Source organism: Mesitornis unicolor, unplaced genomic scaffold (genome assembly GCF_000695765.1).
Source record: "Mesitornis unicolor isolate BGI_N332 unplaced genomic scaffold, ASM69576v1 scaffold19314, whole genome shotgun sequence".
NCBI lineage: Eukaryota > Metazoa > Chordata > Aves > Mesitornithiformes > Mesitornithidae > Mesitornis > Mesitornis unicolor.
Genome location: NW_010180989.1, coordinates 1 through 15,764, shown reverse-complemented (window position 1 = coordinate 15,764; position 15,764 = coordinate 1). Strand labels below are relative to the sequence as shown.

At 37.7% G+C, this 15,764-nt stretch overlaps 1 protein-coding gene across 1 annotated transcript in view; it reads right to left on the bottom strand.

Moving 5' to 3' along the window:
* Nucleotides 1–15,710, bottom strand: part of LOC104539688 (leucine-rich repeat transmembrane protein FLRT1-like) — a 17,937-nt gene extending 2,227 nt beyond the window's left edge. Inside the window, exons 1-3 of the mRNA XM_010183278.1 lie at nucleotides 15,625–15,710; nucleotides 7,030–7,174; nucleotides 1,555–2,456 (exon numbers count right to left, since the gene is read on the bottom strand). Coding sequence (XP_010181580.1) covers nucleotides 1,555–2,456; nucleotides 7,030–7,174; nucleotides 15,625–15,710 — 1,133 coding nt within the window. The remainder of the gene's footprint in view (nucleotides 1–1,554; nucleotides 2,457–7,029; nucleotides 7,175–15,624) is intronic.
* Nucleotides 15,711–15,764: the final 54 nt, after the last annotated feature.

Genomic DNA, 15,764 nt, shown 5'->3' with positions numbered 1-15,764 from the left:
CCTGCAAGGTTATGGAGTATGGGCTCTTCTGTATGAGTCCTGAAAATATTTGGACTTGTGGATTATTTTCTTCTCATAAAAAACAAAACAAAACAAAACAAAACAGAACAAAACAAAACAAAAGAAGCTCTCATTCTCCTCATACCTGCTGAATACCTGCAAAGACCCATTAATTGTGGCACATTAACTATATTTTTTAACCTTTGACATTGATGAATGAGTTCTCAGATAACTGTCAGAAGTAATACTTTTACTTCTGTATATCCATATGTGCCTGCTGATCAGCAGACAATTAAGTTAGATACATAAATTTTACGGCTTTTCGTTTTTTCCCCTCTTTAAGGTTTACAACCTCCCCTTGAAAACTGTATTCATTGTTGAGTTGAAAATAAAAGTCCCCAATATCTGCTTAAAACCTGTACTGTTTAACGGCTAATAGAGAACTCTTTCCTGTTAATTCTCTTGACTATGAAGATTGTAAAATAAGATGGATTAGACAATACTAAAGTAACTAGAAAGCATTAAGCATTCCTGTCAAGCTAGACTGAAATCAAATATTTATGCACTACTGAATCACTTTCTGATTATAAAGCTGCTGCCAAATAGATTCAAATGCTAAAGGATCTGATGCTAAACGAATTGAAATTTTACTGCATTATTTATTTGGGCTAGTTAAACCTGTCCACAAGCCATAAAATAAAAGTTAATAGTGCAGTTGTGTTAAAGAAGTTAATGTTAATGAAATTACATTGCTATTTTTATGCCATCTTATTGCACAGCTTTTTGAAATAATAAAATTGCCACTTACATCAGGCCAGCCTCCATTTGGCTTAATGTGCCATCTCTGATAATGGCCAGGACCAACACTCAGATGAATGCAAGAGAACCTGTAAGCAAGGCATTAATAAACCCAGTGTGCCCAAAGGATGCTTCTTCTGTGCTCCTTTGACTGGAATTTTGCTTATAGCTTGAAGCTGGAGAGCTTATATGCATTCCAAATACTTTGTAATGTGTGAATTTAATGAAGTTGGGAATGCTAATATCCACTGGAAATGCACATTCTTTTTGACCAGGATCAGCTCCTGAAATCTTAATATTTTAACAGTAATAAACCCAGCGTGGGTTATTAGAAACATCAGTTTTTAAATTGCTGTCTTTCCTTTTTATTGAATGCTCTATTAATTTTGTGTTATGGGAGAAGATATATCTAAGCAGCAGTATAACTTCTCTGTAATAATTCTGTTATATTCTCCTAGCAGGTTCCTCTTATTTGTTTGCTGATTAAACAAAGTAGTCTCACTGGCAGGGAGAAATGTGAAGTGGGTGGATTCACTGGGGGCTGCAGATGTAATGAAAACAGCTCTACTTCTATGCTATGAGACTGCTAACAAGAGCGCTGATTGCTGCCAGTTATGGCAATGGGTTTATGGTATGGATAGACTTCTACCATGACTGGGTCTGAATGCAATGTTTTTTTCCAGTTTGGCTCTCATTCTTATAATGTAAGGAAGGAGAGATGACACCTGGGAACCTGCTCTCCTCGGATTCACTTACCTCAGCGGAATAGAAATGAGGAGGTTCTGTTCCAGTGCCAGATTGGAAAGCTGCACACACTGCTGAAGAGCTCCTGCCTCAAACATGCTAACAGCGTTGTTGTCAAGAAACAAGTGCTTGAGGTCTTGTAGTCCTTGGAAGTCCTGCGCTGTCACCCTTTGAATCAGGTTATTGCTGCAGTCGAGTTTCTGCAGCCTGCCAGGCAGCCTGAGTGGCATAGTGTGGAGCTGGTTCTTAGAGAGCTCCAGTGTTGTTAAATTAGGAAGAAGCTGGGCACCATCTATTGATGTTAGCTGATTTTCTGACAGGAAGAACTCAGACAGATTTTCTAGGTGCTTCACATCTCGAAGTCTTATTGTTTTGAGTTGGTTTTTCTCTAATTTTAGTGACAGCAAGGATTTAGGTAGGTCAAGAGGCACTTTTGTCAGGAAGTTGCCACTTAAACTGAGAAACTGTAGATTTTGGAAAGAAGCAAAGAAGTTGGTTGGGAATGAGTTCAGTTTATTATCAGCCATACTCAGATACTTCAGCTTAGGAAGCTTAAGTGGTGCAGACACAGATTCCATGTTGTTCCCTTCCAGAATCAGACTTTGTAAATTGCAAAGGGAAGAAAATGCACTTGGAGGCAGAGTCGCAATCAAGTTGTTCCGAATATCGAGCACCCTTAGTTTCATCAAACCTTCAAAATCAGATGCATGCAGAGTGTTGATGGAGTTATCAGCGAGTTTTAAAATTTCAAGGCCAGATGGAAGGAAGGTAGGTATTTGCTTTAGCTGATTTTTGTAGAGTTCCAGGGACTTCAAGGTGCTCAGAGCTTTGAAAGTATTGTTTTCTATTGATTCTGTGCCACTGCATGACAGGACCAGCTCTTCAAGGGATGACATTCTCCTGAAGTCAGTAATCTTAAAGAGAAAAAAAGAGAGTAGATGGTTATTAATGTTCAGGGCACTCAGCAGAGCTTGTGGGAGCATTTTGAGTTCATCATACAGACATTTCCATATATCAGCAGTATTATCACTGCAGCATGTATTCCCCAGAGAAAGTACACATGGATATCATCACCTCTCCCTGCTATGAATTTTTGTCAGGAAACTAAAATCCAATGCTTGCATTTCTTCTCTCCCCCTACTATCTCTTCTTTTCTTTAAAGTAAAAACCTCACATATTAAGATGACCAAACCAAAAGTGTCAGATCAGCTTGGTCTGAAAATTGTCAGATCAGCTTGGTCTGAAAATCACCTCTGTGGGAGAGATAGCTTTTACAGGAACTTAGTTTTTGTTAGCTGGCAATAAACAGATGCTTTGCAGTGGTAAATGGAACTTAGATGTTGGCTGTGGCTATAATATACAGAGGCATAGTAATTGTTTCATTATTATTCTGCTCTGTTGGTACCTGCTTGTTTACAAAGCTTGCCACCTTGTGTCTCAAGAAGCAGACTTAAGTGAATCTGGCGGTTTCCTCCAAGCCAGAAGGGAGGGGAAGCAGGTGGTGAGGTGAATCTGGGAGTTCTCCAAGCATGCCACTTGCTTAAACAGTAGTTTGTAAAATTACCTGAGATGCTGCCCATTGACCTAGGTGCTTGATTTTTAAAAATTCATTTATATTGGTATCACAGAGAGCTCAGAGCAAAATGAGCAGTTGTTCTCACTACAGGTCTCAGGAGTACCACATCAGTAAGAGATATTAAAGTAACACTACAGTCTTTGTGCTGTTTCCTCCAGGGCTTAGTAGCTACCAGCACATTTTACTCTCATTGAGAGAAGCTATAAAGCACATTCTACAGCATAACCCCTCATCCCAGTCAGGAATCTACATGGCAGGCAGTACAAGTCCTTTTACCAGCACAGGTACTGGGTAGTAATTTTGTTCAGTGATAGTCTTTTTGGCTATCATACTTGTTTATGTGAAATCAGCTTATAAAGATGACTGCTAAAAGATTCCTTCCAGATTCATTTATCCAAGTCTTGCATGCTTTTGGGTTGTATCTCTTTATCCTAGCTGCAAACTCTGCATTTTAACTTCTTTAAAATAAAAGCCCATACACCTGTGAAAGGAGTCAGATCTCTTTGTGCTTTGGTATCCTTAGTTGTCACTACCTTCTGATTGCATTTATTCTGTCTTGTAAAGTTATTTCCAAGCATTGAAAGATTTTATGCATTTAGTGAGAAAGTATAGACACAGAACCTCTACTGGTGCAGGTTTCTTCATCAATTACCTTTAAGTTCAATGAGGGAATGTACCTCCATTTAAAAAAATATATTCTCAATAGTAAATAACAAAGTTGTCCATTTTCTATTTTTATATAAATACAGTGTTGTAATACACATATATGTATTTCTGTATAGCGATTACAGAATTGCATGTCTAGTTTCGGTCATGATTAGGAGACTAATCTTGCAAAGATTTATCATGAGAAGTCCCACAGGAATGAACTGCATTGCTCAAGAGCAGAAAAGCATTGTCATATGAAAGTGATAAAACAGTCTTAAGGAAATTCAAACAAACGTGAACCTTCGTAAGTTCAACATGTTTTCTCCTATAAGTTCAAAAGCAATATTTCCTGCAATTTTCCTCAGTTGATTGCTGTACATCTCTAAGAGGCTTAATTTTCATCTTATTAAATGACAGAGAGCTAGGTGAAGGTCAATGTACAGACATTCATTCTGTAATGAGGTTAGGCTTCTTAATGTGGATTATTATAATTTCTATTTTCCACTTATTTGGTATGCTTTGCCAGGCTTTGTGACCGTGCTGTTTTGAGACTTAAACATTTATCCATGCTGTTAAAAGCCACCCTGTCTTTCTATTATGAATCAGGACATATTTGAAAGCCAATCAGCTCTCTTTTTGCTATGAAGTACTGTGTTATTTTCTAGCCAGACTGTCTGTGAAGTGATACTAATGTAGTTTTACGTTTTAAAAAGTAAATCTCTGGAAAATGGATCTAAGATGCTGTTATTTTAATAGAAACATTTTAATAATTTTGTAATTGTTAATAACTTTTTTTTTTCGCTTTTAGGTTTTTTGTGAACTGGGTTTTGTTCTAAGCGGTTTCTTAAACCAGTCCCCTATTGTGGGGACCAGATAAAGAATTTTGTTTTAGCATATAAACCTCCACGTATTAATATAGCTAGAATAAACTGAATCTTAAAGTGAGAGTAAACAGGTTATAATTGATCTTCACATCAAGGAGGAGGCAGAAATTATTGAAGAAAAGATGCTAAAAATAATCTAGTTTTGTTATTAAGAAGTGTGTTTATAACAAACCCCAGTTTATAAAAATACCAATGGCAAAAATCCCAGTCAGTGTTTTCAATGATAATCAGCCCTGTCAGAACAAATACAAAGTTGATCTGGGTAAAAAAAAAATAATCCAATTTTTTTCCTTGTTTTTCTTCAAAACATACTGTATTTAGCATACAAACATCTTATTTTCTTTTTCATTTCTTTACAGTTTTAATAATAACCAATGCAAAGTAATGTCCAAAAGTAATTTGTGCTCAGTTTGAAACATTATTTTTTATTCTTCTGAGGATGCTGATTGCCAAATGGTAGTATATATATGAATGCTTACATATACAAGTCTCCTGGGGGTCAGCTGTGGCCAGGGTTTCATTCAACTTCTTTTTGAAAAGACTTTATTTTCTCTAAGATTAGGTAAAGGAAGTAATTAAAAAGAAAAAAAACCAACCCAAAGCAAACCGAACCAAACTATAGAGTTCCTTTAGTGCTTCCAGACATTTATTTTACAAGCAGAAATAAAAACCTGTTCCTACAAGCACTATTATATGTGCCAGTAGAATTGCTCAACTGTGTAAAATTAAGCATATGCATTTATGATGTCAAAACATCAGCAGCATAATTAGTTGCATGGAAAAAAATTGAAAAATATGTTCACAGACCCAGTCTAATCTTAAGGAAGGAATCTACATAACTGCAGGCAGATAGCATAAGAGAACTTCCTTCTTTTAGGTGCAAAGTCAGCAGTTGAGGCAAGGCATACTGATTGCTCAGCTGAATTAATGTATAAAGTGAAAAACTCTCTCCTTAGATGGTTTCATGCACCATTTGTTCTGAACAGTCATAAAACATTTATTCCACTACTCTATTCTCTTCTATCCAGCATTTAAATGCTTTGTAACATCTGTCTTTTGCTCTAGTCAGAATCCAAGGCCACTTTACTAATAACTGAGGAGTAGCTGACAGGTATGGGCAACTACACTAAGAAAGGAAAAAAGGCTCATCTTCCTAATCTTGAAAAGAAAATAATCAGTTGGGGTTTTTTTACACAGAAAACTTATTTCCTAATAAAGAATTCATTTGACACATCTTTTGTTTAACTAGAGCACATCAATATGCCTTTGACTCTTGTATGTATAGGAGATAAAACAAGAAAACCAGAGATATTTCTAGTGGTTAAAAGAGAAGCAAACTTTTTCTCCAAGTTAAATTGCAAAATTATTGACTATTTCTCAGTGGGCAACAGGTGTCCCTGATGCTGCTCTAAGCTGCCTTTTAGTCTCTCAATCCTGAGAGCAAAATCAAAGATGCATTTCCGAGCAGTTAAAGTTTTATCCTTTGTAAGAGAATGAGCTTACTTAAGAGAAAATATATCTCTCTTACACTGAATATTTCTTATGATTTGTAGTAATTTTATGCATGGCAAGCAGGTATAATCCAGGTGGTTATATCTCCTTTGTGTCTGTTTCTAGAAGTTATATGCATTAAATAAATATATTTCAGGGTGGGAAACAGAGAAGCACCATTCCAGCAGGCATTACAAAATGAGCACAAACTGATCATAATGTGATCCAGTGATACCTCAAGAAACTCAGAATACATTTTTTTAAATAGCACAAATAGATGGAAGGTTCAGTTAAAAGCTGCTGTTGTTTATATGGGCTATTAGATAGGCCAAGTATTGCTTTTATAAACATCTCATGCTCTGCCTTGGACTTAACTTACTCACTTCCTCTGCCATTTGTAATAGTAGTTGTGCCTGGCACTTGCAACTCAAGAGGGGGAGAAGAACTTCAACTTCATTTATTAGGGAAACGATTCTAGCTAGCTACATAAAACCTTTCCATTTACTGTGAAAAAATATTATATTTTATCAGAAGTAGCAAAAGCTTTAAATGAGTTAAAAATAACTCTGGAAGTCAATGGTTATTTGACCATATGTAAAGCAACATTTGGCTCCAAGTTGTAAATGACTCTTTTTTGAGCTGCATACAAAATATCATTGTGGCAGCATGAACTGGTGCTCAGATACTGCAAGATAATGAAAACACTATAGGAATATATTTACATATCCCTAAAAAGAAGTGAAAATAAAAACAGATCTGACAGCATTTCATCAGTTTTTAGAATGTGGAATAAGATTCTCTCTTCACTTGAAAGCCACCACCATCTGGGAAACACAGCTTTCAGTTACAGCACACTACAGAAAGTATTTTCACTGAATTTTTTCCTACCTGGAGTTGTTTAATTTTGCTGTGGCTAATGTAGAGTCTCCTGGTGGTGTAAGGAATCTCTCTAGGGATCTCTGTAGCTCTGTAGCATTGCACTGACTGGGCAGGGTCACAGCTGCATCTTCTTGGGCAAGTGGCACTTACACCACTGTGAAAAGAAAAGAAGACTAAAAGGTAAGATAAATACATCTTCCAAAACAGGTACTCTGAAATTGTCTCAGCAATATACAGCTTGAATTAAGCACCAAAGTCCTTTTATACCATGAAATCTGATAAAAGGATATTATGACTGTGTATTTTATCCCAGTGAAAAAACAGCAAAAACAATACCGCAATTTGCCTGGGTTAAAATGTTGGCAGGCATTACAAAGAGTGAGAAACTTAAACAGTGATAAGGTGCCTTTACATTTGTAGGCATGTGAAATTAGTGTTATTTATTACCTGACATCTAATGTGCAAACATCCATATTATCTCCAGTTTCCTAGTTTTGTTAAATGTGACACCACAAAATTAGTGGAGAAAAGATAAAGAGCTGTTTTATAGTGGGGCTGTAAAACCTTTGTATCTTCTGTGACCCAGTACTGGAAACAGTAAAAACAACTGCAACCAACACCGAAGCTTTTTCACTCTTCCTCTTGCATTATTCTGACCCCCCAAAAAACCCCAAACTCAGGCAGCTATTATTTTTAAGGTAAAACATTCTGTTAGCTTTCTGAATATCTGTGGTACAGCTGAGTGCTGCTGGTTGGTAGACATTTTTAAATCGCAGTTACCTATGTTTGTGTAATTCCCAAAAATCAAAGTTTAATTATTCTTGTATTTGAAAATTACAAATGTGAATTTCTTGAAAGCATTTAGTATAAATCAAGGGGTAGATGATCAATAAGACCTATTTATGCCATGACAGATGGAGAACACTAAGGTTCCCCTCAGAGTTTTCTCTCTACTTAGTGGTGCTTCTCTCATGTATCTACTAGCTGTGCCAGCTAGAGATGTAAAGTTTTTAAAGGCTTACAGCTTGCTTTATGATTATTTTACAAACTTTCTATGCATTTTTTCTTTTGTATTCAGCAGTTTACAACATATAAAGCTGTCTAATTAGGAAACCTTTGTATCTTACGCTACTAATCTGCTTTGCACTGTTACCTGCTTCCTTCCATCCTGTCCATCATATTTTCAGTAGCAGTTAATCCTATTCCTTTGAATTCAGAACAGGGCCAGTTATTTTTCTAAGCAGAAGATGATGTCAAGTTAATTTGACAAATAGATAACTGGAGACAATTGCCATATTCCCTCCTGGAGACCCTCCTGCCTCCTTAATCCCCTACACTGTTAGTGCAGGACTGCAGTCCAGCATCTGCTAAACCAAACAGCCAGAGCAGAAACCTTTTCCTAAAGCAGCTTGTCAAATCGGCATGTTTAATAAGGTATGCAGAAAAATCCTGCCTGACTTATGCCATGGTGATCCACTGAGCAAAAATGAGTGGGTGAGCAGGATTAGCAAAGGTGCTTTAAAACAAATATTTTAATGTAGCTTGATCTAGAGTTTGGTGCCTGGTTTGTGGTTTTACTCTTCCTCCCCCCCCGCTCACCCCCAAAGAGTCAAAGTACCCAGACAAAAGCGTAAAACCTTTCTGCATACCGACAGCTACTTGTGGTATATTTCAGCACACCCTGGAACAAGTTTTAATCCCATCTTCCCACTGACTTGAGTTTACATGCTGAGATCACTAAGACAATAATGCTCAGGATCTTATGTAGGAATTTGTGTTTCTCAAAATTGTTATCAAAAAGCAACTGTTTTTTGCTCAAGGAGGCTCAAGAGAAATGCAGACCAAACCCTTAGATTTGCAGATTAGAGCTCTAGAGCACAGCAAAGTCAGACTGAGAATCCCTTTGAGTAAGGACCATACATTGCATTCTTCGTTTTTGTAAATTCTAAGTCACTCAGCTGATGTTAGAATTCACAGCTGTAGTTACAAGGTGACACCACAGGAAGGTGCAATATTCTTGGCTCTTTGCATTTTTGAATAACATCTATATCCTTGGTCTTTTCAAACTAATGAAAGGAAACTTTATTGGCTTAATAGTTTATTTATGTGATATTAATTACAATGATTTAATCAAGAATGATAATATGTGTCCATTAATTTCTGATATATGTCTGCTTTCGGTGGTTAGGTATGTTAAAATTACAGCTATGAAAGGCGATCCTATTAAATCTGTTCTGTACCAATTCTGACACACATCCACCAAAGCTGATGCCTTTGCTTTTGCACAAAACTATGACCTGTATGTTTTTTATTGATTCTAGTAGTCCTGATGGCAACAGAACTGACGAAGAGTCACAGGACTGTAAGAGCATAAGCCTAGCAGGAATACGTGAGCTAGGAGACCAAAAAAAAAAGGTGAATAAATATTTCAGGATCTCTGCTGTGAAAGCAGCACTGCTGGCCCATGAGTTGCACAGCTTTGCAGGGTAATGTTAAGAAAATCAATCACTGGTGGCCATTTCCAGCCAGCAGTTTTCATTCAGACTCGTCACACCTTTCTATGGGGATTCCTGTGTGCGACTCATGGCATGATATTCCCTTCCGTCATTTCTCTGTCAGAAAGAATCATAGATCCTATTTTATCTTCTAGCTTACATCAACTCAAGCTTATGTTTTATCCAATATGTTTATTTTTATGTTTTGTCCAATAGATTTTACTACTTTGCCATCATCCTCTATAACCAATGTCCATATTAAATGTCAACAACACAAAATGGTTCAATACAGACTTTGAGTTTAGCACATTTTGATCTGAAGTGTTTACCATTGGTTAAAACACACACCATGTAGGCTGTCCCTGGGACTTCTCATAGGCAGGTTACAGGTGCTATCATTCATTCTTTCAGGATTGCTGCTTTTAGTTCAGATCTGACGGAGGCTTCATAAAGGACTGTAAAGTTTGGGGGAAGGTTCCAAATGTATCAATTAGTCTAATAAAAATATGATCTTTTTGTACAAGCCTTGCTTCACACAAGATTTCAGCTTCTACAGTAGTGGTGTTTGGGCCTTTTCTTTCTTTACCAAAGTCAGAGGTTTGACAAAAGCACACATCTGTATGTCAAGACATAATTTTTAAACCTACATTTAGAAAAATCACATAAAGTAAGATGACATTAAAATTAGAATAATAAATCTGCAAAACTCTAGTTACAGAGCATTTAGAAATGTCTGAGTTAAGATAACCCATAAAACCCACAGGTGGATCCTCTGTAATGTACATGATGGCATAGACCACACAAAGGAAGGTGCAATCTTATCACAAAAGACTTGGAGAAGCTGAGCTCTTACAGTCGAGGTGTTCCTTGTCTATGGAGGAAAAGATATTGCAGGAAAAGACTGGCTTAGGGCCTGCAGAGGGCACGGGTAGGAGCTTGGCTGCTGAGGGATGTCACGATCACAAGCATTTTGGCAACTAAGAGCTGCTAAGTGATGGCGTATGCTCTGAAGAATCCTTGGCATATTTAGCTGCCATATGCTATCAAGTGCCTGTCACTGAGTACACGTGAATTTATAATTATTTTTTGCTGGAGGTTTTTAACTTGGATTTGAACCAGTTTTTCATAGGGAAAACAAATGGCATTTGTCTGTTGCAAGGGTTACCTCCAGTCAATCACTTCCCTCCAGAGTGGATCGAGCTGCTAAGGGAAACAATCATAACATTGTTTTTAGAAACATTATGCTTCCCTTAATCATATGTTGAAATAATTTGAACTGCTTTACAGAAATATTTCTTAAACAAAGAGCCTCAAAGGGTTACACTGAGTCAAGAATGTCAACCTAGATGCATTCTAGGCAAATTAATGATACCTCAATAATCTAAAGATTATAAATTTATCAAAAGTGATTTTGTGTTTTATTCCTACAAAATGCAAGTAAAGTTTCACAAAAACAATCAGAAGCTTGTCTGAAAATGATGCCTCAATCTTCTTCATAAGCTGAGAATTTTGTGGAAATACTTTTTATCTGCTTTCATAGTAAGTGGAGAATGAACTTTCTAACTCCAGGCAAGGTCATCTTCATACACTAGAAACAGCTGTTGGATGACTTAAAACAGATTTTTCCTCCACACAATAAGGTAGGTTTCCTTTTTTTCCTCTATGCTGGCTACACAGAGGAGATTAAAGTGATAACCCCTTAGGAATTTCTCACATTTTGCCTGTCCACATTTGCATTCCAGAGGAGCTAGCACAGTGAAACCTGCTGAAGGGAATGAAACCTCATTACAAAAAAAAATTCACGTATTGAGGACTTTTAGTCATTGCCAGTTTTAGTATGTATAGTGCTGAGAGATGCTAGCCAAGATCAGATGCATCTGAAGCAAGCACCCCACAAACAACAAATGAGCAGTACCCATGTGGAGGAGGTCAATCTAAATTATTTCATACACATTTTAAAAAATAAACAAAAATTCAGAATAAAAGTAGTTACGCAAAAGTGTATACATAGAAATAAGCATGGCAAAAAGACCACAATAAGTACTGTAAAAAAGAAAAACTTGTCTGAAGAAGTTACTTGTGTATGTTGTCTTGTGTAAAAAGAGACCAATAAGGAGTTAATGTTCCCTCAAAATAGTAGTAAGTGAATTGTTGCACCCATGTACTCACTGCATAGACTCTGAAATGCAGCCAATTATGAACTCTCTAGGCCTGCAAGGCAGGAATCACATAAAAGGTAAAAAACTGGAAAGTCCGAATTTTGTTAGCAGAAATTTTCTGTAATGAAGACTGAAAACATTTGTCCCTTTAAACATCAGTGCAGCTGGACTTTCTCCTCTCTAACAGGCTTCAGAAAGGCACATTCTATTCTGCTAGTCTAACTCCTTTTTTGGAACATGAAAATCCTGCTTTATCATCTCAATTTTCTCCCATACTTTGATACTGCAAGATATTATTTGTTTTCTCTCCATTTCCCCTTGGGTGTCCCCGCTGGTGACTGTACAACCACCCACGCAATCAAACCACTCAAGATGCTCCAGCGCTGACCACACAGAAGATGGCCTTGACACGTGCAGGTGCTGCAGCCTGACATGCACAGCTGGGCAGCTGCAATTACAGGAGTTTCCAGGTGAGCTGACCCTCATGTGCAAACACATGTGTTTATATTGTAAATTCTTTGTGCAGAGGCTAGGTCTAACCAAAGGTTTGCAGAATATCTCACACACCACTTTCCCAGTCTTGGCATGGACTCTAGATACCAAATCTAGAGCAGTGGAGATGTTTATCAAAGTATTATTTTTTTCCCCTTTTGATCTGAGTATTACTTTGCTTTGTTTTTTATGAAAATGTGTCCTCCTCATGCTTAAGGTCATTTACTCCTTAAGCACAAAGTCATTTTTCAGACAGTTTATCAGGTACTCCAGCAATCAGTTTAAGTATTTAGGTTTAAATTTATAAAGTACTGTTTGTACTCAAACAATAACAGAGTAACACAGACACCTCACATTCTCTACACTCTGCTTTACCTAAAATAATTAAAATTATGTGCATAAATTATATGTGGAGAAATTAGCTGGTGATTAGCTTCACCAGCTCTGCCACTTGATCGATAAGGTGAAATGAGCAGATCAGGAAACTTTCAGTGAAGTCCTTTTGTCATTAAAAATATTAAACAAATTTAAATTCTTCTTGATGTATAATTTGCTGCAACTGTTTAATTGTTAGAAATGTCTATTGAGTGTAGAAAGGATTCTTACTGCTAGACCAGTTGACTCAAACTACCGCTGTTCTGTAAATGTTCTTCAATTATTTTGTTGCTGTTATCAGGGTTGAGTATACTATAGTTTACTTTAAATTGATTTAATCTAATTGAAGGCCAAAACTACTAACCTCTCAGATTCAATACCATAATTAATGAACAGCTGGCTTACAGAACAGAGTTCAGGTTGTCTGGGGGCTTTTGGCAGGCATTTCAAGGGTAACTGGAACTGATCAGAATTTTCTAAGGGTCCTGCAAGTGTAGTTTTGAGATAATTAAATTATTGGTGTGTTTACCCTTATATCAATGATATGTGCTTTTAATTTCAACTTCTTTTTTACATGGCATTTGTGGTGAGTAATATAAACAGTACCTAATGATAACTAAATTTACTCAGATTTGGAGTCACAGAAGCAAATTTCCTTCAAAATATATAGCATTCCTTCTCATTTATCTGTAGTCCAGCAAGTATTAGACTGATATTATGCTGCAGGTAGGCTTCTGAAATAATTGCATTTGAGAAGCTAATCTTTGAGTGGAATAAGCAGAGACAAAACTGTGTTTGACCTGTGAAATGTAAGGACATGCAAAACAAAGGTAGCACTGATAAGGGATGAAAGAGTTAAAATTAATGACAACAAAAATCTGCTATCACTGTAGATAAAGACAATTTAAGATAGAGCTAGACCAACCCCTAAGCTAAAGGGAAAGGACACTAAAAGACTGAGAATATGTGATTCTTTAAAAAGCAGCAGTTGTACATAAATTAGATGAAGTTTTTAAAGGCAGTAATTGCGATAGATATGGAAAACTTCCTTCTCAAGATAAGGAGATACTGTTTAAATGCATGATTGATATATATTAGCAGAAAATTGTAATGCTTGGCTAAGTGCTAGATTACCATTCTGTTAAAAAAGTGTAATTCTATAGGTACTTCCCCTGAGTGATATCTACCAGAATCAAAGCCAAAGCTAACAAATAAAACTGATAGTCCTGAAACAATTAGTTTTATTATGTGGCCGAATTAATTTTTAGCTTTTGATATAGTAAATATTTTGATCTCCTGTCAGACCCTTTTGTGTAAGAAAAAGACAGTCAACATGGCTATGGAAGATGAGCGTCAGAACTGCAAATGCTCTGTCAAGCTGGGCTTACTCAGAAGCACTTGAGCGACTTTAGACACTTAAACCGTTTGTGTAGCTACTATTCTGAATACACCAATTTACTGAGCCAGATTTTTTTCTGTGGGTATATATGTAGTGTGTTTGTAGCTTTTGTTTCTATTGTAGATGGGCTTAACAGTACAAGCATCCCCGTTAGCTGCCCTGTTTGTTACAGGCCACCTTCAATTACAGTGCAGACAATTTGAGCAGTAAAGGGCAATTGAGCAGGTTCATATTAACAACTTGTAAGGTTCTTGTCAAGCCTATGATAGCAGATCCCAGAGGAAATGTGGTATCTACTGTTAGTGGTGAAGTTTGCTTTTACCCGGCTTTTCTGAAAGCAGAGATTGATGGGAATACAGTTCTTTCCTGCTTTGACATCTCTCTTCACATTCCAGGTGAATGGTCTCACCAGTCAAAGCGGTATCTTTGTGTCTCTCTGTGTCCCAATCTATTATTTATGCAAAGTAGAGCAAAGAAACTCATCCCAAGATGCCCTACTACCCAGGGGGAGGGCATGCAGGGGTCTGTTTTCTTGGTACTGGCTCCTCGACTGACTGGAGGGCCCCTATGCTTCCCTTCTGCTGTGCTGACAGAGTAGTTTGTGGGGCCATGCTGCAGACAGGATTGGGGTCCTGATCTGGCTTAAAATGATCCCTTTTCTCTTTTGAGGTGGAATTACTACTTTGATGCAATAAAGCCAAGCTGCAGGAGATCTCTACAAGACCTGCTAATAAAGCTCCTGCTGAAATCAACATCAGAATCAATTGCAGTATTTCAAAGGAGACAAGCTGCAAACCAAGGTGAGTGCCTTGGAGAAAGCACTCACGTAGAGATAGCTTATTCCCTAAAATTTATTTTGTTTTCAGAACCAGAATGAGCTAAAAAAAGAGTAAATACTTCTTGTATAGGTATAATTGCATTCAGCAGCTCTGCTAGAGATGCAGAGGTGCCTGGGGCAGTCCTTTTTATGCAATACGTTCAAGTTTGCATCTTTGCCGAGCAGGAGCAATGAATATATAACTGCAAATAGAGCTCTGTGGTTTGCACCTGCTTGTCGCCTTTGTGAATTGTTATAAAAATTCCCTTCCCTAACTATTATATTGGTCTTTATAGCATGAAAATGTATTAACTTTGTTAACATAAATGTTTACATTACACACTGTAATGTAGTGAGGAAGTGGAATTTTACTGGAGACTTCAATATTCTTCATGCTTAAGTAAAATGAACCAAAGGACAGCCCGGCCCTGGAAATAAGGACTTTACTTCTTGGGAGGTTAGAGCCACTCATGAAGGATGAAGGATACCCTGAGACAGCCAAGGTAATGCCAGCATCCTACTTCTCTGATGTGTCTTTGAAACCCTGCCAGCATTATCTGATGTTATGGATAAGGAACAGTAACAAGACTGACTCCAGGGGCATCTGGATCAATAGATCTGTAGCAAGAATGCTGCAGAAATAGAGCTGCTTTGCAAAGTTTTACTATGATGCGTTATGGATACTGTGGGTGACGGTGATTGGTCAAATTGTGTCGGACTTGAATCTGGAGGGTATGAGAATCTTGTGTAAAACCACATTCGGGGTGCCCCAATTTGGCTAGGACACCTCATGTGCGTGAGTATAGCACGGTAACGGGGAGACAGGCCCACGGATGGGCTGAGCAGCCCCCCCGGGGCGGGCGAGACCCATTCGTGCCACTCGTCCCTCTCAGGGCCCGGCCCGCAGCGCCCCCTGGCGGCACAGGCTGGGGAACGGGCGGGGAGGCCGCCATCGGGGATTTGGTGCTCGGCCGTTGCTGCCTGCCGCCGCTTGGAGTTGTGGCAGG